This window comes from Sarcophilus harrisii, chromosome 1 (genome assembly GCF_902635505.1).
Source record: "Sarcophilus harrisii chromosome 1, mSarHar1.11, whole genome shotgun sequence".
Taxonomy (NCBI): Eukaryota; Metazoa; Chordata; class Mammalia; order Dasyuromorphia; family Dasyuridae; genus Sarcophilus; species Sarcophilus harrisii.
The window spans coordinates 606,622,889-606,647,754 of record NC_045426.1 but is presented as its reverse complement, the minus strand read 5'-3'; the positions used below and the strand labels follow the sequence as shown (position 1 = coordinate 606,647,754).

The following is a 24,866-nucleotide window of genomic DNA, read 5'->3' as shown; positions in this document are numbered from 1 at the left end:
AACGATTTTTAAAAATCTCTTATTTCATAGGGACATGATAAAATCTACTTATCATTCCAATAAATTTGGGAAAATAAGCTTCCCTATTCCTTGACAAGAGCATTAATCCTGATTTAAAGGTAATATTTGAGAAAAAACTGGAGTCTTATAGTTAGTTCCCACTTAAATTTCCAAAATTGTATCAAATATACCGGGAAATGTCAAATTCACTTCTCTTAAATAGCTGAAACTGATGCTCACTTATAGAAAAGCATAATAAAATGAGATCACTGACCATGTGGGGTGACAATTTATGATGAGCCAGAAACAAAGAACTGACTCAACCTTCTCTCTACTGTTCTTTTTATTAATAAATTTAAAGATTGTATTGTTTGATAAAATCCAACATCCATTCCTATTAAAAACACTTGAGAGTATAGGAATAAATGTACTTTTCCTTAAAATAATCAGTAGCATCAATTTAAAACCATCAGTAAGTATCATATGTAATGAGGACAAACTGTAGCCATTCCCAATAAGATCAGGAGTGAAACAAGGTTGCCCACTATCACCATTACTATTCAATATTGTATTAGAAATGCTAGCTGTGGCAATAAGAGTTGAGAAAGAGATCAAAGGAATTAGAGTAGGCAATGAGGAAATTATTACTCTTTGCTAATGATATCGCAAAGAGATACTAAAGAAGGGAAAGGAACCTGTATGTGTAAGATTGTTTGTGGCAGCCCTCTTTGTAGTGGCCAGAAACTGAAAACTGAGTAGATACCCATCAATCAGAGAATGGCTGAATAAATTGTGGTATATGAATATTATGGAATATTATTGTTCGGTAAGAAATGACCAACAGGATGATTTCAGAAAGGTCTGGAGAGACTTACATGAACTGATGCTGAGTGAAATATACAGAGCCAGGAGATCATTATATACTTCAACAAAAATATTATATAATGATCAATTCTGATGGACCTGGTCATCTTCAGCAATGAGATGAACCAAATCAATTCTAATGGAGCAGTAATGAACCGAACCAGCTACACCCAGGGAAAGAATTCTGGGAGATGACTGGAACCATTACATTGAATTCCCAATCTCTACATTTTTACCTGCCTGCATTTTTGATTTCCTTCACAGGCTAATTGTACAATATTTCAGAGTCCGATTCATTTTGTACAGCAAAATAACAGTTTGGACATGTATAATTATTTTGTATTTAATTTATACTTAAACATATTTAACATATATTGATCATCCTGCCATCTAGGGGAAGGGTTGGGGAGAAGGAGGGGAAAAATTGGAACAAAAGGTTTGGCAATTGTCAATGCTGTAAAATTACCCATGCATATAACTTGTAAATAAAAAGCTATTTTTTTTTTTAAGACTGTATTAAAGGACACATTTGCTGTTGTTTTATTTAGACATTTTACTAAACTCTGGACAGGATTTATATGTGACAACATTCTTGTTTATCCAAAGATGAGACTTTTTCTTTTTTCTTGAAGTTTTTCTTTTTATTTTAATTATAGCTTTTTATTTACAAGACATATACATAGGTAATTTTTCAGCACTGCCAGTTGCAAATCCTTTTGTTCCAATTTTTTCCTTCCTTCCCCCCACCTCTTCTCCCAGATGGCAGGTTGATCAATACATGTTAAATATGTTAAAGTATAATTTAAATATAATATATGTATACATGTCCAAACAGTTATTTTGCTGTCCAAAAAGAATCAGACTCTGAAATAGTGTACAATGAAGTCTGTGAAGGAAATCAAAAATGCAGGCAGACAAAAATAGAGGGATTGGGAATTCTATGTAGTGGTTCATAGTCATCTCCCCGAGTTCTTTCCCTAGGTGTAGTGGTTCAGTTCATTACTGCTCTATTGGAACTGATTTGGTTCAAGATAAGACTTTTTCTGTAGCTTTTAAAAGTATATATTTAACATAAATTTAATTAAATATTTATTTAATTCCATGCTCTATTAAGTTTTTCTTAGAGGAACAACTTCAAAATCTGCCAAAAATGATTATTTATCAACAAGTTCTATAAGTTTGTGCCAGTCTATAGTTGACATTAATTAAACTATATATTAAACACGTATTTAAAGTATATATTTAATAAGGAAGTGACACAATTATCTTGCTGGTTTGTTCTTTTTTTCTTCTGAAATTTTTTAGTGATGTTTCTAATTTTTGCCACTTCTTACTGATTCAGCCCTCTCCCCTCCCCCCCATCAAAGCTCTCCCATGTAATAAAAAAAATAGTCAAGCAATACCAGTCAACACATTGACCAAGTCTAAAGATGCATATCTCATTCTAAACCTCTAATTAAGAGATAAGATTTTTTAATCATGCAATCTCTTAGCCATCTGAAATACAGCTGTGAACATAGAAATCTCTCAAAAATAAATAGGAAAAAAAAAAGAAATCCTTGACTGATAATTGCTGTCATAAAGCTCATACGTTTTATCCTGTGATAGAGATGAAAATACCTTTTGGCTTTTATTCAAATAGCTATGCATAAAATAATGCAAAGTGTTAGAGACAGCAAGACCCATAGGAGGCAGTAGGAAGAGAGACAGAAGTGTGGGGTCATTTAGTATCATTGTTTATCCCCAAATCCAAATGGTCCCTGAAGATATCACTATTTTGTAGCAAAGTACTATAATTAATGCTCAGTATGATGAATTATGATTAACTTGTGTTCTATATCATCATTTTAAGAAAACTGGGAATTGTGAAATATACTTTTAAAAGAATTTTAAGAGGTTAAGTTCTGAAAAAAGAGAGTCAAACATATTTAGATGGTTTTTAACTGTTTGGGGGCATAGGCAGGTGGAGAAGGGAGCTGAGGAGTGCTTCTGGGGCTGGAGAAGAGCCTGCGCAAAGGACAGAATCAGGAGCAACCAATCTATGAGTGGAAAAGAGATTTCCCTGCCTCAAGTAGACTTCTACATGGAAAATAAAACAGTAGTATTGATGAAAAACAACATTGCTACAAACTATTGAATATTTTCTTACCCTATGGCCTTGTGAACCATCACGTCCTGGTGATCCAGTGTTCCCTGGAATACCCTAAAAAGATTAAAGACCAAAAATAAAAAGGTCACCCTCACACTCCTAACTTGCTTCACTGAAATACTTCAAAACCTCAGAGAAGGTATGATGTGAAAATGGAGGTCTTTAGAACTTGGAATAGGGCACATAGCTATGATTCATGGAAGAGAAATGCCTCCCTTTCCTTCCCAGCCCCCACTTAGCTTATGGTGAGGAACTTCAATGTGACTCATGGAAAGAAAAAATTTAAGATAAATGAATCTGGGCTAAGGGTAGTACTGTACTGAAAATAGAAACTGTGATTTCCAAATTCATAAACCACTTCAAAAACCCATTGCCTTTTCTTCATATAAGCTTCTTATGCTGACAGCAAGGAATTAAAGAGAATACCTGTGGGCCTGGAAAACCAAGATCTCCCTTCTCTCCTTTTTCACCTGGTGCTCCCTGAAGATCCAAAAACCACATGAAATTAAACACACTCATCAATTCATATACTGTTTTTTCCCCATCAACCATTCTTCCTTAGTCAACATTTGGTCATATTCATACACATATGCACATACCGTATTAAATATACACATACTATATTAAATATTAAAATAAATTACCTCATACCAACATAAACATAGAACTTAAAGGTTTATATGTAGAAACAGTTTTGAGGGCATGAAGCAACAGATCCTCATTATAGCTGAAAGAGGAAAGAATACCAACTATTTGGGGAAAAAAATCATAGACATTATAACCGAGAAAAGGGGACAGTGTAATCATGGAAATATAAATGTAATGACCAGGTCTTTGCTTTTCTAAGTCCCTAGATTTCCAGAAGGGGATTTAAACAGTTAAAGTTCTGCCTATCTTTTGGATCTAATCATTTCATTGTTACATTTTTTTGTTTTTTGTTTTTCTTGCTATAAACATATGAGAGGCAGTACAGTATAGTACTGTCTATGTAATTGGACCTATAGTTGGAACTGGACCTCAAACTGTAAGCTTTGAGTATAAATGTGGCCTCCAACAATTACTGGATGTGTGATCTTGGACAATGCATTTAACCTCTCTGTGAATCAGTTTCCTTGTCTACAGCATAGGAATAATATCTAATAGGGTTGTAGTGAAGAAAACATCAGAATACAGAGTAGAGAAAAATGCACATAAACTGGAATGTATTATATGTATACAGGAGAAGAGTAGTTTCCAAAGTATGATCCATGGGAGGAATACTCCAAGAAGGAAAAACTGTAACCAGAGCAACAGTGTCATGAGCATATCAAATATCACTCAGATGTGGCTACAAAACAAATCTTTTAAAATCTTTGAAAAACTATTGCTTCAAAATCAACAAATAGCAAGTGTTTTCTATAATAATAATATTGATTTAGATGGTAATTATAATTTTGATTTCTATCAGGCAGTATTCCTAACCTAGGACATATAAATAAACAGAATTTGAATGAAATGACATGAATAAACAGAATTTTAATAATTATATGTTAATGTAATTGGTTTCCTTTTTAGCTCTCTGATTTTATTTTATGCATTCAAAACATTATTCTGAACAATGAACCATCAGTATTACCAGAAGGCCAATGGGGTTCATAACACAGACAAACACAAAACAAGGTAAGGTAAGATATATAGAGATAAGTAAGTGGTGTCTAATGTGTTTCAATGTGACATGAATCCTTTCTGAGGAAACACAGTCAGATTCTCAGAGCATGGAGCTCTTTATTTAAATATATTGGGAACAATAACCATTTTATATGTATTGCCATTTGAATGAAATGCACTTGAATGACAATGGAAATTGACAAAACCCATAAATCCATGGAGGGTATGTATTTTGTCTTTCACCACTAAAACTGCTAATTAATAAGAATGTATTTATATAGCATTTTACATTTTTATATCACTTTGTAAGCATTATATACTTGATTTAACAGGCAAGATATATTAGGCAGATCTCACTTGATTATCCCTACATTCACAAGACTTCCTGTGCAAATTTTTCCTGTGTACATATATTGTTGTATATTATCTTATTGTGCTAGAAAAATGGCTACAGAATGAAGACTATGACCTTTCATAAAATATTGTCCAATATACTTCAAGACCAGTTGAAGGACTGGTTTTTCTTAGTAAGATATATATTTCACCACTAATTATTCCTTGAAATGTTAAAGTACTCTGACATCTCAGTAATATTTATTTACAACTCACCGGCATGCCTTGAATGGAAAGTCCACTTGGACCTTGTGGGCCAGGAGGACCCTGGGGTCCTGGGGAACCTGTTTCACCACGAGGACCATCTGGTCCCTAGAAGGAAGCAAAGAGAAGTCATTTAGGCAGTTAATTAAATCTTTTGATATAAGTTTTTTTATATATATAATTCAGAATTTCAATTCAAATCAATAAGAAGAAGCTGATAGGAATTATTTATATATATATAATTTCTCCATTTACTCATCCTACAAACATTTATTATCAGCAAGGTTCTCAAAAGGAATGCAAAAGTTTAAATAAGGTGATGTCATTGTGGAGTTTACAATGCTAGACAGCAATAAGACATAAACATAAAAAGTTAGAATGTCACAGGATCCCACATTTGAAGATTATTTAATTTGTCCTCTTCATTTTACAAATGAGGCAATAAGCCCAGAGATGTCCAATAATTTGTCCAAGATCATATAGGGAACAAGGATTTGAAATCCAATCTTCTAAATCCAAACCAAGTAGTATTCAACTCTACAAAAATTCTTTCTTCTCTATAAGAAATGGCATTCCTTGATAAGAGGCACAAAAATAAAGTACTACCTGAATGCTAAGGGGGAATTCATTCATGTATGGGGAGATTAATGGATGTATTTGGAATCTAAAGATAGAAGATTCAAATCTTAGTTCTAACATGTTTGTGACTGGGTAAATCTCTGAGGTTTTCTCACTCATAAAGTGAGGAAGATTTTGAGCTAGGCTTTTCTCTTCAACATTTAAGTGACTCATTTGGGAAACAAAACAACACAATCCCTGCCTTTTAGCCATGGCATGGTTAAAAAAATAAATAAATAACCACAAATCAACTCACAATTGTAAAAAAAGATTTCAACATTAAGCCCATGTAAAAATTCTCCAATATGAAGAACATAAGAAAATTCAGTGTAATTAGAAAAAAAAACAACTGGATTTTTAAAAGATATCTGATAACTTTGTTAAAATAACTGATAGGTGAGCTTTTTACTTTATCTTCCTGGGATTTCTCTTCATACCCTTATACAAATACCATCCTTCACTCTTCACTTGCTAGAACCCCACTAGAATGTGAACTTGAGGACAGGTATCATTTTGGCTTTTTTTTTTTCTCTATTTGTATGTTTAGTACTTAGCGTAGTGTTTGGCACACAGTAAGAGCTTAATAAATGCTATTTATATCTATATCTGCATTTATCTGTATCTACATCATCTATTTATCAATTATTAGTCAATTTATCATGTATTATTCAACTATCTATTCTTGTACATAGCTATCTATCTAGCTGCATATCTCTCTATCTAACCTCTGACTTAGGATACATTCTTGGCCAACTCCTAAGAAAAATCAAGGGAATACTAAGTTGTCTGCTACCAGCTTTAAAAATAGGTACAAGATTTATTGATAGTTTTTGAGTTCATTTCCTTAGGGCATAGTGATGAGGTCAATGTGTGTTTATCCCCCAAATAAGCCAATTATCTTTGTTCCCATTCCAAAGCTAAAGGCTCTCTAACAGAATGACTTTCATTCAGATATGCTAATAGGAAGGGAAATAGATGTAACTAAAGACATTTCAGCACAAAATTTTTATAAAAACTAGAAAGATAACTCAAAAGGAAATGCTCCACACAGTAAGTCCAACACTGTATAAAGAAAGAACAGGACTCAAATAAGAGACCTGGAATGTAGAAAGTAATGAGAAGGAGGAATTACTCGTGAGAAACTAAAGTTCTTATGACAATTGTGGCAAAGTCTGATAGTTAGGAATATGAGAAAAAAGCATTCATCAAATAAAAATAATGGGGCTTAAGGAAGCTTCATTCTTGACTAGAAAAGCTTTCACTTAATCCAGATTATAAATAGCTCTTTGGAGTAAGGATGAAGGAGGCTCTAAAAATAAAGGACTGATTTTAGGTTCACTTTTTATCATATCAAGACAACTTTGGGTTGGATAGAATAAATAGCAAAACCCACCACACACACACACACACACACACACGCACGCACACACAAATCACTCCCATAGGAAAAAAAATAAACACAAGTTACCTTTGGACCCTGATCACCTCTCTGACCCTTTGGTCCCCGGAGTCCTGGACCACCCTGGAAAACATATGTAAAATATCAACTCAAAGGCCAACCTCGAAAAAGTATGTTTCAATCTTATTTCTTAATGATATGGAGTATCTCATTCCCATTTTGCATAAATGCCAATATACTGCATTAATGTTACAGCTTCATCACCATCCACAGATGAATATCTGCACAATTCAGTTCTCCCCCTCCCTTTAGATGATTTCACATTTTGAGAAGGCTTTCTGCCAAAACTTTTTCAGGTTTTTGCAAATGACTTGGATATATCTGACAATTATACAATATATCTGTTGTAAGTAGAGAGAGGAATATTTTCCCTTTTAATTCTGATCTGAAATGCCATACAAAACACAATATAATTATGATTTGAAATTATCCAGCTCAACTTTAAAAAACGAGCGCACGCGGGCATGCGCACATGCACACAAAACCTAAAACTCTAGTTCTTTGATTTTTAAAATGAGGTTGATTTAGGTGATCCTTTATGAAAAAAGAATTTTTGTTGTTGTTGAGATGATATCTTAGGGAGAATGGAAGAATGTGAGTAGAGTAAAAGTTGAGAAGATTAAAGAACAAAATTTTGGACCTGACCATGAAATGATCATTATTCATGATTATTATTATCAATAAAAATCATTACTATTAACCATAACTAGAATTGATGTGATGCTTTAAGGTTTGCAAAATACAAATATCCGATTTCACCCTCACAACAACTCTGGGAGGTAGGTGTTATTATTAGCCCCATTTTACAGATGAAGAAAGTGAGGTAGATAGAAGTTAAGTGATTTGCCATGACTCATGCAGTAAGTATCAGAGGCAGAATTTGATCTCTGGTCTTCCTGACTCCTTAGTGCTCTATTTACTGTGCCAGATAACTACTTGTCAGTTAAATCTATCAGAATTAAGCTTCCAAAAATTTTTTTATTTCATCATTTTATTCATTTTTAATATCTTGGAAAATATTTAAAAATTGAGTATCAATATTATGCCATTTGTTTTCATAAGTATGAAATTTTTTTGTTGGTTTTTTCATTTCTTTTTTCTGTCAGGAACCTACAAAAAAATGTATATGAATTTGTTGTTAAAGATAAGCAATGGCCAATGAAGAGATAAAATTAATAAAAATGGATTTCTTGATGGTTTTTAAGATATATTACCATTAAAATTTCCTTAGATTTTTTCAGGTGATAATATACAAGATCTCCTTTCATGTCATTTACTAGTCAAGTGAATGTTTATTGATTTTAATACTTTTTTTCCTAAACTTATTTAGATTTGGCAATAAAAATATTTTGCTTGGTTGTATTTCCATTTCAATGCAGATGAGGAGTATGACTATTCATCTAGCATTAGTGATATCTGAAATTGTTAACTCACACTGCTACTTTGGTCTGGAATGGAATGAGGGAGTGGTGAGAAGAGGCAAAATAACCCATCTCTCCCCCACTTGAGTCCAGGTAGTATACTAGTTCTCAGGAAAGAATAGTTCCCAATGAGTCATACTAACTAAACTAAAGCAGCACTTTTCTGTTTACTAATGGGGCAGGACTCTTTTGGTCCAAAAGTAACTTGTTCCTTTAGAAAAAGAAGGGGACAGCTCCAATGACTTTCAGAGATGGCAGGGCTTGAATTCTATAAAAGGCATAGAGTTGCTTCCATTCGTCAAGAAGTCAGAACTGAGCAGAGCTAGATCCCATTAAAACTAACACAGTTGAAAGAATGATGACTGTAAGGGACAGAGTAGATGGGTACTCAAGGCACTGTTCTTTCTGAGACTGCTCTTTTCCATCTTTATTGGTCATTTGGTTCTATTACAACTCATTTTCTCTACTTTGTGAGCAAGAGTAGAAGCTTTTTGATTCTGCTGTGTCCTGTCATTCTATTGTGTATTTAGAATCACTCCTTGATTCTTCGACCCTATTCAAGAGGCTGTCTGGGAAGCCCCACTCTGACTGGAACAAACATTGGCTAATAATCTACTTCCAACCTCCATTTTAGGTAGGGGTCCATGCAACTAACTTTCATTTTCCTCCTAGACTTACATATGACTTTTTGGACGTTGTCATAATGCTTCAACTATGTCTCCCTCTAGAGCTTCCCTCAATACAAGGGGTCTTCTCACAATGAAAGCTCTATTATTCTGGGCCATCTTACTCTGGAGTGTCCCTTTCCTAACCAGTACCCTTCTTCCTTCGGTGAGTTCCTCATAGGGGAGTAGCCCAGGCTGGACAACCTTCATTCCTCTCCCAGTTCCAATTCTGGCTTTCGAGATTTCTGAACGCCACATCCTATGGATATATCCTCTTCACACACATTTCTTCTTTTAGCTCCTTTTTGTGCACCATCTCTAAGCATTAGAATGAAAACTCCTTAAAGGTAGGGACTGTTGTTTCTTCTTCTTTATATCTGTATCCCTTGCACTTAGTATAGTTTTTGATTAATTAATCAAAAAGTACTTAATAAATATTTGTTGCCTCTCTTTAATGTAATGTTTGGGCTAGCTTTCTGGAGGATCTCTGGAATGGCCTTGGTCTCAGTGGAGGAGTGCAGAAGGCAGAACAGCCACCACAAGGCTGGTCAAGGATGGAATGCCTCATTTATAAACCTTCTTAGCCTTTACATACCTTAGTACAATTACATCATTACAGCATACTGAATATGTGTGAATTAGAGAAGCATTACATCACCACACTAAGTACTAAGTATATATGTGAACTAGAGAACCATCATCTCATCAGTTCGTTTCAAGTATACTTCTCCAAAATTCTGGCCCTCTACACTTTCAAGAATAGTGGTTGCTTACGTGTTTAGAATTATTGATAAATATCCTGTTATTATAGGAGGCACTTTTGATAGATCTCTGTTTTTATCAAACTAAGAAACATGATGATCCACATGCTTTGTGATTGCCATTTAATATCTCTTTCCCCAAGAAAATGGATTTCTTGATGTTTTTTAAGATATATTATCATTAAAATGTCCTTAGGTGCTTTGAGGTGATAATATATTAAGAAAAGATACAAGATCTCCCTTCATGTTATTTACTAGTCAAGTATGTCCCTAAAAGTAGTAGTCAATTTTCTAGGCTTTCACTGGTCAGTGCAAAAAAAAAAAAAAAAAAAAAAAAAAAAAAAAAAAAAAAAAAAAAAACCTAGGGATGACCTCACAGACTTGGGATATGGCAGCATCAATAAATCTTTACACTCATTTACCAATGATACAGATCTCGTGGAGATTTAGATATTCATTAATTCAAACATCCAAGATACTACTTCCCAATTAAATTTGAATGGTACGTCTTGAGATGTTAATATATAATTGTATTATTTGAACATGTCTGAGGTATATATTTCAAGAAAGGATTGTGTTTTATACTTTTATTATATCCTTCACTGCAAAGTATAATGCTGGTACATATGGTACCTAAATAAATCCTATTCAATGAATGATGATAATAACATTTAATGTTTTAGTGAAGTGAGAAAAAAGATAATATAAACAAGAATACAAGTTTTTTACATGCATGACATAATACAGTTTTTACTTTAGCATTTTTTTCCAGCAACCATATATGCTACCAACCAAAAAATTAAGTTTAATCAATGGAAATCAGTTTGTTTCCCTCCCTCCCTCCTTCCCCACACCAATTGTTCTGCAACAACTTCTCTGTTCTGTGTGGGATCACTTTGGAAGAAAAGATGAATTAGGATAGATATGAAAAATATTTGAAGGGCTATCATATAAAAGAGGGATCATTTTTTTTTCTACTTTATCCCAAAGACAGAATAATAAACAAAAAAGAGAAATTATAGCAAAGAAGCTGTTATTCCAAAGTGGAACTAGATACTTTGAGAAATAATGGATTCTCCTTTCCTGAAGATATTTAAGCAAAGACTGAAGGACTACATGCCAGGAATCTTAAAAAAAGGAATTCCTATTTAAATATGAGCTGGATAGGATAATTCTGTCTTTTCCAAGTCTGACATTGTAAGATTCCATGATCCTATTTCTCAAGCTCTTCAAATGAAATTTGTCATTCATATTTGAAGTTTATCATTCCTTTCTTCCTTGAGACTTCATTTTCTTTTTCCTTACTTCTCTCTCCCTTACTTTGGGAGTACTTACTTCCTCTATATGCCAGCACACATAAAACGGTTAAATCTCAAAGTCTTCCATATTATAACTTACTTGTATGATTCCCTTGAGTGCTAGCAAAGAAATGGGCTAGAGAAATCAAATAAATTCAGAAGTATTTCATGCAGGTCTCAGGAAAATAAGGATTATTTCCCAAATCTGCCCAGCAAATCTTTACCAACTGTTTAACAACCCATGAGGCATAAATAACTTACCCATTGCTTCTATCTATTTCAGCTCTTTAGTTATGCCCTCTGGGACCAGACAAAATAACTCAAATTGATCGTGCACATGACCTCTTTAGGGCATAGCTCCTTAGTGTGGTAAATTGCTAGAACCACATGTGGTTTTCATGGAGCTCAAGGCTAGTTCCATACATGTGGAAGGATGATTTTGGCCAGGGGCAGAAAATCTTAAAATAATATGAAGAATGGAATGACTTTGTTGTTTCTCTACAGACTACAGGATGATTTAGAGTAAAGCAGAGAATGAATTTCTATTTTCAATAGAAAATGATAGGTAAATGTGTGCCATAAAATATGGAGAAAATTGGATTGCATGCTTAATGTTGAAGAGATGCTCCTTTGTGCCAAAGATAAAAAAGGAATTGCCAGGATCCGTTCCAAAAAACTCCAGAAGGTTCTTCATTTGTGAAAAAACAGATCTGTTGAACTTAAAAAAGTAGAGAAATTTATACAATCAGAGCCAACCTGGAATGAAATTTTATCCTGCAAGCCAACTGTCAGTCTGGGTTATCTACTGTGGAAATGTCTAACATGCCAGTCCTGCTTAGTGGAAAGTCAAACATTAAATGACGGGTTTTAGAAAAAAAAAAATTATCCTGTAAGATTTTGGTTTCCACTAGTTATTCATGGACACTGATTCTGTTTTCTTGTCCCATCAAGTCCCTTCAACAGAATTGCAGTTCTCTGACGATAAACTATTGATGTTTTCTCCTTCTCAAAGTAACACATACTTGCTTTGATAATTTGGCAGAAGGTGAAAAATGGCATCAGTGGAAAAGTTTCAAAAAGATCTTTGAAGAAGGATGTAAACCCTCTGGTTCTAATTATTCTAAATTTGGTTATAATTTCCCTTGTTTCCTTTCTTTGTACAATATGTAAAGAGGAATAAAACAGGGAAATTCATGCTCACCAAAGGTATTCACCACTGTGATGGAAAATATGTTGTCTAAAGTAAATAGATAAGAATTCCTCGAGTGCTGGATCTGGATAGGAAGATTTGATTTGACATACTGTTTCAGACAATTAATAGATTCATAACTCTACTCAAATTCTCTATGCCTCACATTTCCTATATGTAAAATAAGGATATTTAATTCAATACCCCATAAGGTCCCTTCTAACTCTATAGAGATGATACCAAATATATTGAAGTTTTTCACATGCTCCTGTTTGCAAATGATCTAGTGATTACCTTAATCTTCAGAGCTCTATAGGATTTCCCCAATGAGACACAAGATTACTTAAAAGAGATAAGCTTAATAATCCATTATAAGAAAAACTATATGAAAATGAATAACTCAATGTTTAATGTTTAATGTACAGAATTATGACAAGCAGCTGAATGGTCATCCTCAAGACAATATGTTAGTAAATATATTTTGCTCAGGCAATGAATTGAGCTCAAAACAGAAGGAAAAAGAGAGTGTCTGGAAATAGCATAGTGTTTTTAATGATTCCACAAGCAAACCACTTAATTTTTGAGCTTCAGAGAGCTCAGAGGTATTCTTAACTGTAATGTGGGAGATAACAATACTTACTCATAATACCCACCTACCTCATAGGATTGTGAAGATCAAATGGGGTTTGTATATAAAACAGTGAAGAGGTATTGCTAGAGAACTGGCCTTAAAGTCAGGAATAGTTGTATTCACACACTGTTTGTGACACTTTTTTGGCTGTGTGAGTCTTGACAAGTCAATTAATCCTTTTTTGCTCTGTGTCAAAGAGAAATGGGTACCACCAAACAGCACATGGAATCTCTGTTGGCCATATATTGACTTAGAAGACCAATGTTTATATTTTATTATATTTTTATTTATTTTGCTATTTGCCAATTATATTTTAATCTGGTTCTCATACTTGAGTGTTGTAGGTAGCACATTTTATATGTCTGCTCCAGGTAACTCTCTCAGAATGCCAGTAGCAGAAAAGGTGCTGACCTAAATGGGTAGAGGAAATCCCCTCATTTAGGAATTATTTTTTATCAATGAAACAGGTCTAGTAGCCATCCCCAAACATGTAAAGAAGCAAGTCAACATAAGCATTTAATACTAAAATTTTCTAAAATTCTACATTTTTTCATCAGCAATATTTTTGTGTTCAGTCATTTTCAATTGTACCTGACTCTTCATAATCCCATTTGAGATTTTCTTGGCAAAGATGTTGTTAGAATAATCTACTATTTCCTTCTCCAGCTAATTTTACAGATAAGGAACTGAAACAAACATCAAACAGCTAGTGACTATGTGAGGCCAGATTTGAACTTTAAAAAGTGAGTTTTCCTAACTTCTGGCTAAGTGTTTTATCTGATTGATATACAATATTTTTAACACCTGCATTTCTATATTGCCTGTGGGAAATGGTTGTGTTTTAATGCTCTCAATGCTTGGCATAAAGACAATATTTTTTTGAACACAAATGTTCCCCAGGTGATGTTACATGATTAAGAAACCTGGAATGTCACAATCTCCATTAATTAAAATTGTAGGTTACCCAAAAGACAATAAAAACACACATGGTAAATACAAGTATTCTGCAGCACATGTCCAATAATTTGGACATATATCTACATATAGATCTGGCACAAGGCATAGGGGCTTGAATTGGAATTTTACTGATACTGAGACCTCTGAGATGAAGAAAAGACCCATGCTAAAATATCTGTGTAGAGCAATATAAGGTTAAGGGACTCAACTGGGATCACACATCCTGCATGTGTCAGAAGTAGGGTTTTTTTTTTTTTTTTTCAGCACAGATCTTCCTGTATCCAAGGCCAATTCTTTATCCACTTTATTCCATTCTGTCTCTTCTGTGGCATTATTGATATCACTAAGGAAATATTCTTGGAAAAAGAGGTGGGATGGTCATATGACAAGAGCACTAAATGTACAGTCCTATATATAATAGTCATAATATATAAGACAACCTGGATGGAAGGCCTAGTATTTCAATGTTTGATCCAGAGTAAACATGGACAAGAAATGTATAGGTGAAGAAGGAATGAATGGGTTGCAATCTGTATCAATAGAAAAAGTGCTCCTAAGAGGCTCAATCTCACAGATCCACTAATGTCTTAGAATATATTGCTATATAGGAGTAAAAAGAAAAAAAGACATTACATTTGAAATAGCATTTCAACTTTGTTCAATTAAAAAAAGGGAAAGAAAGAAAATGCATGACAAAGAGATGAGTTTCTTCATCCTTAATTAGGAAATACCTTATTTAATGTACCTCAAATACTACCTTGGGCAAATATAAATTAGGTTTAGAACAGGCAGAGAGTTTTGTAGTTACAATATGAGTGTTCGTATTGGAAACATTCAGTCAGAAAACAAGTCCTGGAGCTTAGAAAGAAATGGTTTCCAATGTAAATGTTAGAGATCTTTCTTCTTCTTGAGGAAAACTAACATTTATTCAATACTTACAGGTGGGCCAGCAGGTCCTGAAGCTCCTTTGCTGATTTCAGAACAGGAACAGGAATGTGGAAGAGCTGGGCAATTTTCTTCATCCCTCTGTTAAAAAAAAAAAAAGAAATAGCTAAATATTAATAAATGTCGTCTGTCAGTACTTTTTCTAACCCAGGAAAACATTTTTAAAGATTTAAATTAATGATTTTCAATAAGTAGAAAAAATATTTTAATAAATAAATAATTAATATTCTAGGTGATTTTCTATACATTTTTTCTTTTGCTTTTCTTTGTAACCTCAGTGCTTAGTCTAGTGTCTTTCCCTTAAGTTCTTAATGCTTATTGACTTACTAACTTTGGTTTTCTTTTTTTAAAAAAATTAAAAAACAATGTCTACCCTTTTAAGCACCTTCCTTATGTTAGCTATTATGCTAGGTGATAAGAGAAAGAAATGTGATAATTGGCACATATCCTGTCCCCTTAAGGAAGTTACATGCTTAGCACTGAGGAATAGATACAACATACACCTGAGCCAGAAAGTGCAAGGTAAAATATGATAAAGCAAAAGAGAACCAAGCAAAATAATAGAAAAAAATAGGAGGGACATATCACTTTTGCATAGAGAAGACTTCATGAAATTGGTAGTCGTCTGCATTTTACTTTGAAGGAGGAGACAGTCTTCAATAGACAGAAATGGAGAATGGATCAAATCTATTTCTAATATAAGGAGAACTACAATCAAAGGCCTGGAGAAAGAAGAGAGCAGGATGAGAACAGAGGGTTATACAGATGGACTGGAATGCAGAATTATATTAAGGGGAGTACTTAAAAAATGCATATATTATGTAAACATTGAAAGTTGAGGAGATAAAATTTAAAATATTCTCCTGGGTAAACAGCTCATTAAATGTGAGATGTTCTGCAGATAGAATGCTAACAACATGGGGCTCAGGATAAGGTTCATGTAGAAGGTGGAAGCTTGATGAAAGCTCAGGATTTTAAGATTTAGAGAAAAGAGAATGGAATAGGTTAGGTTCAAAGGACAAAACAGCCTTTGCATGCAAAGATTTTAGGGAAAGGAAGTCAGTGCCAGCTAAGTGGAACAGTGGGTAAAAGGTCAGGACTACAGTCAGGAAGATTCCCTTTTCTAAATTCAAATCTGACCTTATATACTTACTAATTGTGTAATTCCAGGAAATCATTAAATCCCTGTTTGCCTCAGTTTCCCCATCTGTAAAATGAACTGGAGAAAGAAATGGCAAACTGCTCCAGTATCTTCGCCAAAAAAAAATCTCAAATAGGGTCATAAGAAGCCACAACCCACTGAACAATTACAAATATAGGTCAATTGGGTTATAAAGTATGTAAAGGGGAATAATGTGAAGGAGGGAAAAAAAGTCTAGAAAGGTAGCCTGGAGTAAGAAAAAGAAGAATTTTTAATGACAAAGTGAGAAGTTTGTCCTAGATGCAATGGAGAGCCACTAATTCAGGTATGATTCTTAGGTTGTAAATCTTGATTCCGGGGAAGGACACTGGTGACCTCAACCAATTATGATGTTTTCCTTTTTATGTACAACTTCTTCATCACATCCATTTCTCTATATTTATCAGGTCTTGATTAACAAGCCCAGCCCCTTACTATTGTCTAATATAATGCATTTGAGAACTTTTGCTTCTAAAAGGTAGGGCATGAATAAATTCATGTTATCCATTAGAAGCCATGCACATATGTGTGTTTCTATGTATATATAGTCCTGCCTGAATGATATTTGATGGTAATAATGGCAAAGACCTAAGATCTTTAAGATAGCTCCTAAGATGGCTAAGATTTAGCCATGTACCATAGATAGACAAAGAGTTGAACCCAGAATAAAAGAAAGAAAGTTGACTAGATCATGTTTGAAAAATTATAGTGTTTTAATGACTAAGTCACATAATTTAACCTTAGTTTCCTGTGGGTAATATGGAGTTAATAGCATAAAACCATCCCATAGGGTTTTCTGGCATCTAGTGAGCAACCAAAGATTCCATTTCAAGTTAAATTTTGGTTTGGTTAACTGCACCAAATTGCCCTGGTAGGGCTGGAGATATTGAAACAGAGGCTTTTATAATCTCATTCTTTATGCTTAGATCATGAACCCATTTTGACCTTATCTTGGTGTATGGTGTTAAGTATGGATCAATGCCTAGTTTCTGCCATACTAGTTTCCAATTTTCCCAGCAATTTTTGTCAAATAATGCATTCTTATCCCCAAAACTGGGGTCTTTGGGTTTGTCAAACACTAGATAATTAAAGTTATAGGCTGTTTTGTCCTTTGAACCTAACCTATTCCATTGAACAACTAGTCTATTTCTTAGCCAATACCAGATAGTTTTAGTAACTGCTGCCTTATAATATAATTTTAGATCTGGTACAGCTAGGCCACCTTCATTTGATTTTTTTTCATTAATTCCCTTGAAATTCTTGACCTTTTGTTTTTCCATATGAACTTTGTTGTTATTTTTTCTAGGTCATCAAAATAGTTTTTGGGGAGTCTGATTGGTGAAACAGAGGCTTTTGAAAGAAAAGAATCAGTTCTGGGCAGAAACATCTGAACAAAAACTCACTTGAAGCTACTCACTACTTCCAGAAAACCCTGGCATCCTCAACCCATCTTTATTATTTAAAAGTATTTTTTGCCATGTCCTTTGGTTGTTAAGTAGTCACTAATCTATGTGGACCATTTGTGCTTGACCTGTGCTAGAGTCTTCCATGCTCATATTGGTCTGATCAGCCACAATTAGACACACTATGGACACAGATGGACACCCTTGTCTCCAACATAGTGATGTCATCTTAGTCCTCTTCAAGAATGAAGGACAATAACTACTCATGGAGACCCAATTCTTATGACAGTTTTTCCCCAACAATAAATAAATTGAATTCAAATTCACACTATGTTCTTACAGAAATAGAAAGGGTAGATTATACAGGGAATAAACATTACCTAAAGAGCAAATTAAATATGATTTTCCAAAACACAATAGACAATAGAATTCCTACCAGTCCTGGGAGTTCGCAGCATTTGTCTCTGTTGGCCCATGAAGTAGAACAAACAATGTCAAACATCTGTAGCTGGAACTGAGATTAACCAAATAAAAAAAAAAAAGAAACAGTTTAAATAAGAGAAATTTATGATCATAACTACTTTTATGTTAAGTAACAGCCACACATTTGTAAATACAAAAGTAGACAAAGCAGCATATCTCCAAAATGTGCTCTCTTTTATGTGAAAATGAGAACATTTCTATGTCTCTGGTATTTCTACTATAAAATGCTGAATATAAAATGATTAATTATAAATGTCAAAATCCTAATAACAAATGCCAAATATTTCAGTTTTTTGCTTCAAAATTTTCCCCACATTCTTCCCATAGTCACAGATATATTTCATACTTCCAGGCTAACTGAACTGCTATTTACAGATTCTATCATTATATTTCAAGCCCCAAATATTTCATAACTAGATTAGTTTGAGAAATTCTACAGCAATATTGCTATAGTAACTTATATAGTTGTCTCCACTTATATGTGTAAGTATATATATGTATGTTCTTGCTCTTGGAATGTATTACAATATTCATTACACTGTCATCCCTCACTCAATGGAATTAGGGTTATTAAGAACATAAGAAAAAAATTAATAAGTGAGTTTTATTAATTTTCATCCTATATTTATTTACAATATTCATTCTATACATTTTTTCCTATATAAAGAGAGAAAACATAATCTAGTGTACTGTCCGGACTAGCTTTCTTGAGGATCTCTGGATGAACTTTGGTCTTAGGTGGAGAAGTGACGAAGTTGGGAGAGCTCCATGAGAATAGTCAAGGATGGAGTCTGGAGTCTGAGTCCGAGCTCAAGCTCCTCCAGTCCTCTCAGCCCTTAAATACTTTAGTACAATTACATCACTACAGCACACTGAGCATATGCCAACTGTAGAACCATTACATCACCATATCACACTAAGTACAAAGTATATGTGAATGAGAGAACCATTATATCATCAATCACACCTAGTAAACACCCTGTTGTAAGTATCTTTGCTTCAAGGATACTTTTCTCAGAGTTCTGGCCCTCTACAAGCTAGTACTAAAAGAAAAAGAGCTGAGAAATAAGAATCATAGGTTTGTTTCTTGGCAAATAACCCTTTTTATCTTCTTACCCTTAATAATTACTAGAACCTCTTAATTCCTTACTTTGTTTTTATAGCTAATATTTATATGATGCTTATTATGTTCCAGGCACTGTAATATATAATTATATTCACAACAACCCTGAAAGATGGGTGCTATTATTCCCTTTTAACAAATGAAGATGGATAGCTAGATAAGATAATGAAAAGAACCCTGCTCTTAGAGTCAGGAAGACTTGAGTATGAATCCAGCTTCAGACACTCACTAGCTTTATGATCCTAGGCAAGTTACTTAACTCTGTTTGCCTCAATTTCCTCATCTGTAAAATAAGCTGGAAAAGAAAATAGCAAACCATTCCAGTATCTTTGCCAAGAAAACCACAAATTGGATTATGAAGAATCAGACATGACTGAAAAACGACTAAACAACTACAAATGTTTTAAGTCACCTCCTGCTTATTAATATAGACAAATTAAAAAAAAAACAAGGAAGGAGACATTCAATGAAAATTGATGTTTCAATGCAATTTAGTGGAAAAAAAAAACCTCTCGCATCTTTCTATTACAATGGAATCCTTCATTATATAGATGTCATTGTAAAGCCAAGAATTGTGTCAAGATGGATCCTCATCATGGTGGTATAGAAATAGATCATTACTTTATTTCCAACCATTTCTAAGAGAACATTATTTTAATATGTTAAAGAACCCTGTTGAGAAAGTTCCTGGCAAGAGACAGATTGTGAGTGTAAAATCTGAACACTATTAATCCTCAAAACTATGGCTCAATTTTTCTTCTGGTTTCTTTTTCAATAAACCAAGTCTTTTGGCTAAAGATATAATACTGAAACTTTGGATTAACCTAAGGATGCTGCTTTGTCTGAGAACATTTGGGGCCCACTCGAAGACAACATCAGATGGACTCTATTAAGTATGTGAAAGCTTCCTGTATGAAGAGGTTGGGTTATTTATCTTGGTATAGAACATTCAGTTTATCTTGGTATAGAGCCTAAAGCATTTTAGGTTTAATAATTTCTAATTTATGCTTAACAATTCTAAAATACATCATTCTTTCTTGAGGGTTTTTTTTTTAACAATATAAATGATCCACCCAACCATCCCAAATGATAAAATATATATCAGTAGTTGAAATGTACCACGAGGAAGAAATATACAATAGATAAGTGTTTAGAGAGACTGCAGAATTATCTGCCAGTTCATCATCTGGCTTGCTTTACAATATTTTTATATGTGTTGAATGAAGTCAAGCCTGCCATTTAAAAATGCCACATGAGCTGTCTCTTCTGATTTACATCGAATGAAAAGAACTTCTTTTATATACACTTCATATTTTCTGTAGGTATCAGTAGTGCTGTCATTTTTTGAGTCCTCTGCATTCATTCAGAGATTTTTCTCTCTTATTTGAGTATGTATTCCTGATTATACATCAAACAAATGTTCTAACATCTTATTATTTCAAAGAAAATGAACCTATACATATAAATATTTGCAGATACATCATGTCAGGCAAGGATAGGTTGTGATATATAAATATCCCTGGAGGAAATATTCAGATTATAGAGATCACAGATCCATTGGAGATTTGAAATCTTGGAATGCATACACATATCCCTGTATCACAGTATGAATTAGGTGAGCAAATACTTCATCCCAATATTCTGAACAGCCCTTTCATTAAGAGGAAGCAAATGACTAATGGCACTGTTCCTCCAAGCAGTATTTGTACCCAACTTATTTTCTATGGATACCTATGATATATTTGTGTCTGTATGTCAATATTCCAGGGGATTTGTGATCTCATTAATATAGGTGCACATAACACAAACATACCCTCTTGTTAGCTATAGTCTATTACTAAGGGATATAATCATGTAAAATGCTTTCATTTTGTGGGATAATTCCTGTTTCATATACTAATTTTTAAAGTTGTATATATATTCTTTAAAATCTAGGATTTTTAACTTTAAGAATTTTGCAAAGACCTTTATATTATTTTCTTCTAACATGTATTAGGGAAGTATAAAATGAAAATATTTGCAATGTAATTCTCATAGTTGAATGCTAACCTTTTTAATTGTAAATGTGGCTTTAAAATGCCATTTAGAAGATTAATAGATAGATTGAGCATCCAGCTTCAGACACTCACTAGCTATTTGAACTTGGGCAAATCTCATAACAGTATACAACATACTGTCCATGGGATCATGAAGAATTAGACACAATTGAACAACAAATTGACTAATTATATGACCTTGGGTAAAATATTTCTCTCTCTACATCTGCCTTTAGAAAAGGAATAAGGAAAAGGAATACTACTTGTAGCCACCTAATTTTAGTGGTGCTGATGAAGTCCTGGGTTAGTAAGTGAGGTTGGTAGAGAAAGCCTAAAGTACTGATAAAAATTACTGAGGCAAACAGGAAAAGGTACTGAATGGAGTGTTAAGAACCATGTCTGGGTGAAAGAGCAGGTCAGTTCTCCTTGAGCCTCCTCAGCTATGAATTGTGACATTTGAGGGAGTTGCAGGGCAGCCTTTCCTGTCTTTACTGACACAGGTGTTGTTTGTGGACTGGGAATGAAATAAATTGGAGGCAGAGGGAAGAGGAGAGAGGTCAGACAACACAACTGCCTCTCAGTGGGGAGGTCAGACAACATAACTGCCTCTCAGTCTCCTTGTATCATCATCATCCTCTCACAAGAAGAGAAGCAATTGCAGGTACTGTGTCTGGATTCTAGAAACCACAAGAGCAGCAGATAACAGTGGAGGTCATGGGTAACTCCACTTTGCTGCGTCCAAGTTATATCAAACCCATGAGGACAAATTTCCTCTATAAAACTGTTTATGGTTCACAGGATCTTTGCTGGACTTCTTTTGGGTAAAACCTGTCACAGCACTCTGCCTCTGGTGTCTTTCCCCTCCCCACTTCCCCTATGCCTCGTGGTATCTTTTTCCTTCTACTAGTTAAGTAACTCTTTTAGGATGCTGTCCCATTTAGGATTTAGCCTGACAATTCATGGTATGATCCTACTTCATTTCTCCTGGTTAATTGTGAGTTCCATTAAGGTATTTGTCTTTTCTATCATTAATTGTTAAAACCCCTTTCCTTGCTAACCATATGCTCTCCCAAATCAATTTCATACTTATCATTCCTGATGACTATTGTGGTGCTCTATTTTGTTTGTAATCTCTTCTCCTAAATAAAGCTACTTTTTTTTTTTCTGCCAAAGAGAATGGCCATTGTGAATTCATCATGTGACCAAACTCCAACATTTGGTGCCTGAATATCAATCTCAACATTTAGTGCTATACTTCAAACACCTTGGTGAGAGTATAAAAGTGTATAGTACAAGTGAAAATATATTATAAACCAGAAAGTGAAAAGTATTTGATCATATACTGGTAACTTGTTTCACGCATGTAGCCCTTGTCTTGTCCAACAGTATTTTAAGTTATTCTTGACCAGAAACTATATTATTAAATTATACATTCTAAAAGAACTGGGACCTATTTTCAATTAAAGTTTCTGTGTCCAACACCTGTGGTGATTGGCCATTTTCAAATGGATAAATGCTAATGTGTTTAATTGGTACTATTTTTAAAACCTTATCCTCTTTGCCCAATTCCTTTGAAGGCCCCAGGGACAGAAGAACATCAATTAATACCTGTTCTACCAGTATTAGTTGTGTTTCAAGCACTATAAAACTATCAGTTTAGACTCATAGTCCCATCCTCTGTCTGTTGTGGGTTATCCCACCTTGTTTGGGATACAGCACCAAATGTTAGGGTTATATCATGTGACAAATTCACAATGGCCTCTCTCTTTGGCAAAAGCTAGGCTTATTTAGGGAAAGAGGTTATAGACAAAATGAAGAGATACAATAGACACCAAGAATGGTAAATATGAAATTGATTTGGGAGAGCGTATGGTTAGCAAGAAAAGGGGTTTTAACAAGTAATGATGGGAAAGACAAGTTCCCTAGTGGAATTCAGTTAATCAGGAGAAAGAAGATACTTCATGAAGTAGGAATATACCAGGAATAGTCCAGTCAGCAATCCAAGTCATGTCAAATCTCTGAGATTAAATTTCCCCTAGAAATTTGTCCCTGGTTCAAGTCAATCTTTTCTGACCCCCTTTGGGTTGGTCCTGCCACAACTTGCTGCATTGTGTTGTCTTTCGCTTCTCCTTACCTCTCCTCCATGTCATATGGTGTCTCTCCTCTCATGCCTACCATGCTTCTATTCTTTCTCCTTATAGCTAACTAAAAGGATTTAACCATTTAATCAAAGGCATACTCCAATCTCATAGGGTATTCCCTTTTTCCTGGTTAATTGTGACCTTCACTAGGGAAATCATCAATTATTAAGACTCCTTTTCCTTACCAACTCTATTTCATATTTATCATTCCTGATATCTATTATATCTCTTGATTTTGTCTGTAATCTTCCCCCCCCCAAAAAAAAAATAAAATCCAATTTTTGCCAGAGAATGGATATTGTGAATTTGTCATATGCCTGAACTCCAAATTTGGTATCTATATCAATCTCATCATCAGAACTAGAAATTACCCTCCTAAATCACATCTGTGAGGAAGATCTGAGATCTACTTCATTAGAAAAGACCATGGACCCTTTAATAAAGTACCATTGGTTCAGAGCTCTATTTTTCTTACAGATTGAACATGTTTAGAAATGTCATACATAATTCATGATTAATAATATTTCTTGTTATGGTCCCTAAAGATATGGTATAATATTTAGGCAGGAAATTAATGTAATAGAGAACTGGGCTCAGAGGCATGAAGACATAGGTACAAGTCTCTTATTGACTTTTACTGCCAGTGTGACCTTAGACAGGACCCCTAATTCCTCTGCCCCAGGCAAGTCCATAAGGCTGTATATTACAGAGTAAGTACAGAGCTGCATTGGTAGAGTAAGAGATCCTTATTGGGTATTCCCCACAAATCACTGATCTGGTACCTGTTCTTATATTTCCCAGAATACATAGCACAATGCTAGACATAAAATAGATGCTTAATATGTCTGGAATAAGTGAGTACTGGAACCAGAAGAGAATTGGGGTGTGGGAAAGGGAGACTAAGAAATATTGTTTTGTCACAGGCTCACAAATGTCTAGGCACTGCCCTAACTGGGGGTGTTTTTATGTTCTTAATTACCAGAAAAGGATAAAGAAGCAAAAATAAAATGCATGGTCAGTGTCAAAGACATGGTATATGAACTGTCTGTTTCTATCCACATGTATTTTGACAGCAACTAAGTTAAGACCTACTTCTTATTTCAGTCCCAGCAGAGAGAGTAGCCATTCCTTATAAAATCTTGCCTGCTGAGATTTCATCTGCAAGTTGTTTTCCATCTAAGAATATGTGAATTCAATACAGTAGTTAGTTACTCTCCATTTAAAACCTATTCATCTTTGCTCCACCCAAATGCCTCTGCAAAGAATTTGTCAAAGGAGAAGGAAGCATGAGCCAAATCT

General features: G+C 34.2%; 1 protein-coding gene across 2 annotated transcripts in view; it reads right to left on the bottom strand.

Moving 5' to 3' along the window:
- COL14A1 (collagen type XIV alpha 1 chain) overlaps positions 1 to 24,866 on the bottom strand; it is a 249,753-nt gene that overhangs the window by 61,878 nt on the left and 163,009 nt on the right. For both annotated transcript variants that reach the window (XM_031947145.1, XM_031947146.1), the window contains exons 35-40: positions 18,221 to 18,298; positions 15,196 to 15,282; positions 7,344 to 7,397; positions 5,270 to 5,365; positions 3,440 to 3,493; positions 3,014 to 3,067 (exon numbers count right to left, since the gene is read on the bottom strand). In XM_031947145.1, the coding sequence (XP_031803005.1) occupies positions 3,014 to 3,067; positions 3,440 to 3,493; positions 5,270 to 5,365; positions 7,344 to 7,397; positions 15,196 to 15,282; positions 18,221 to 18,298 (423 nt within the window). The remainder of the gene's footprint in view (positions 1 to 3,013; positions 3,068 to 3,439; positions 3,494 to 5,269; positions 5,366 to 7,343; positions 7,398 to 15,195; positions 15,283 to 18,220; positions 18,299 to 24,866) is intronic.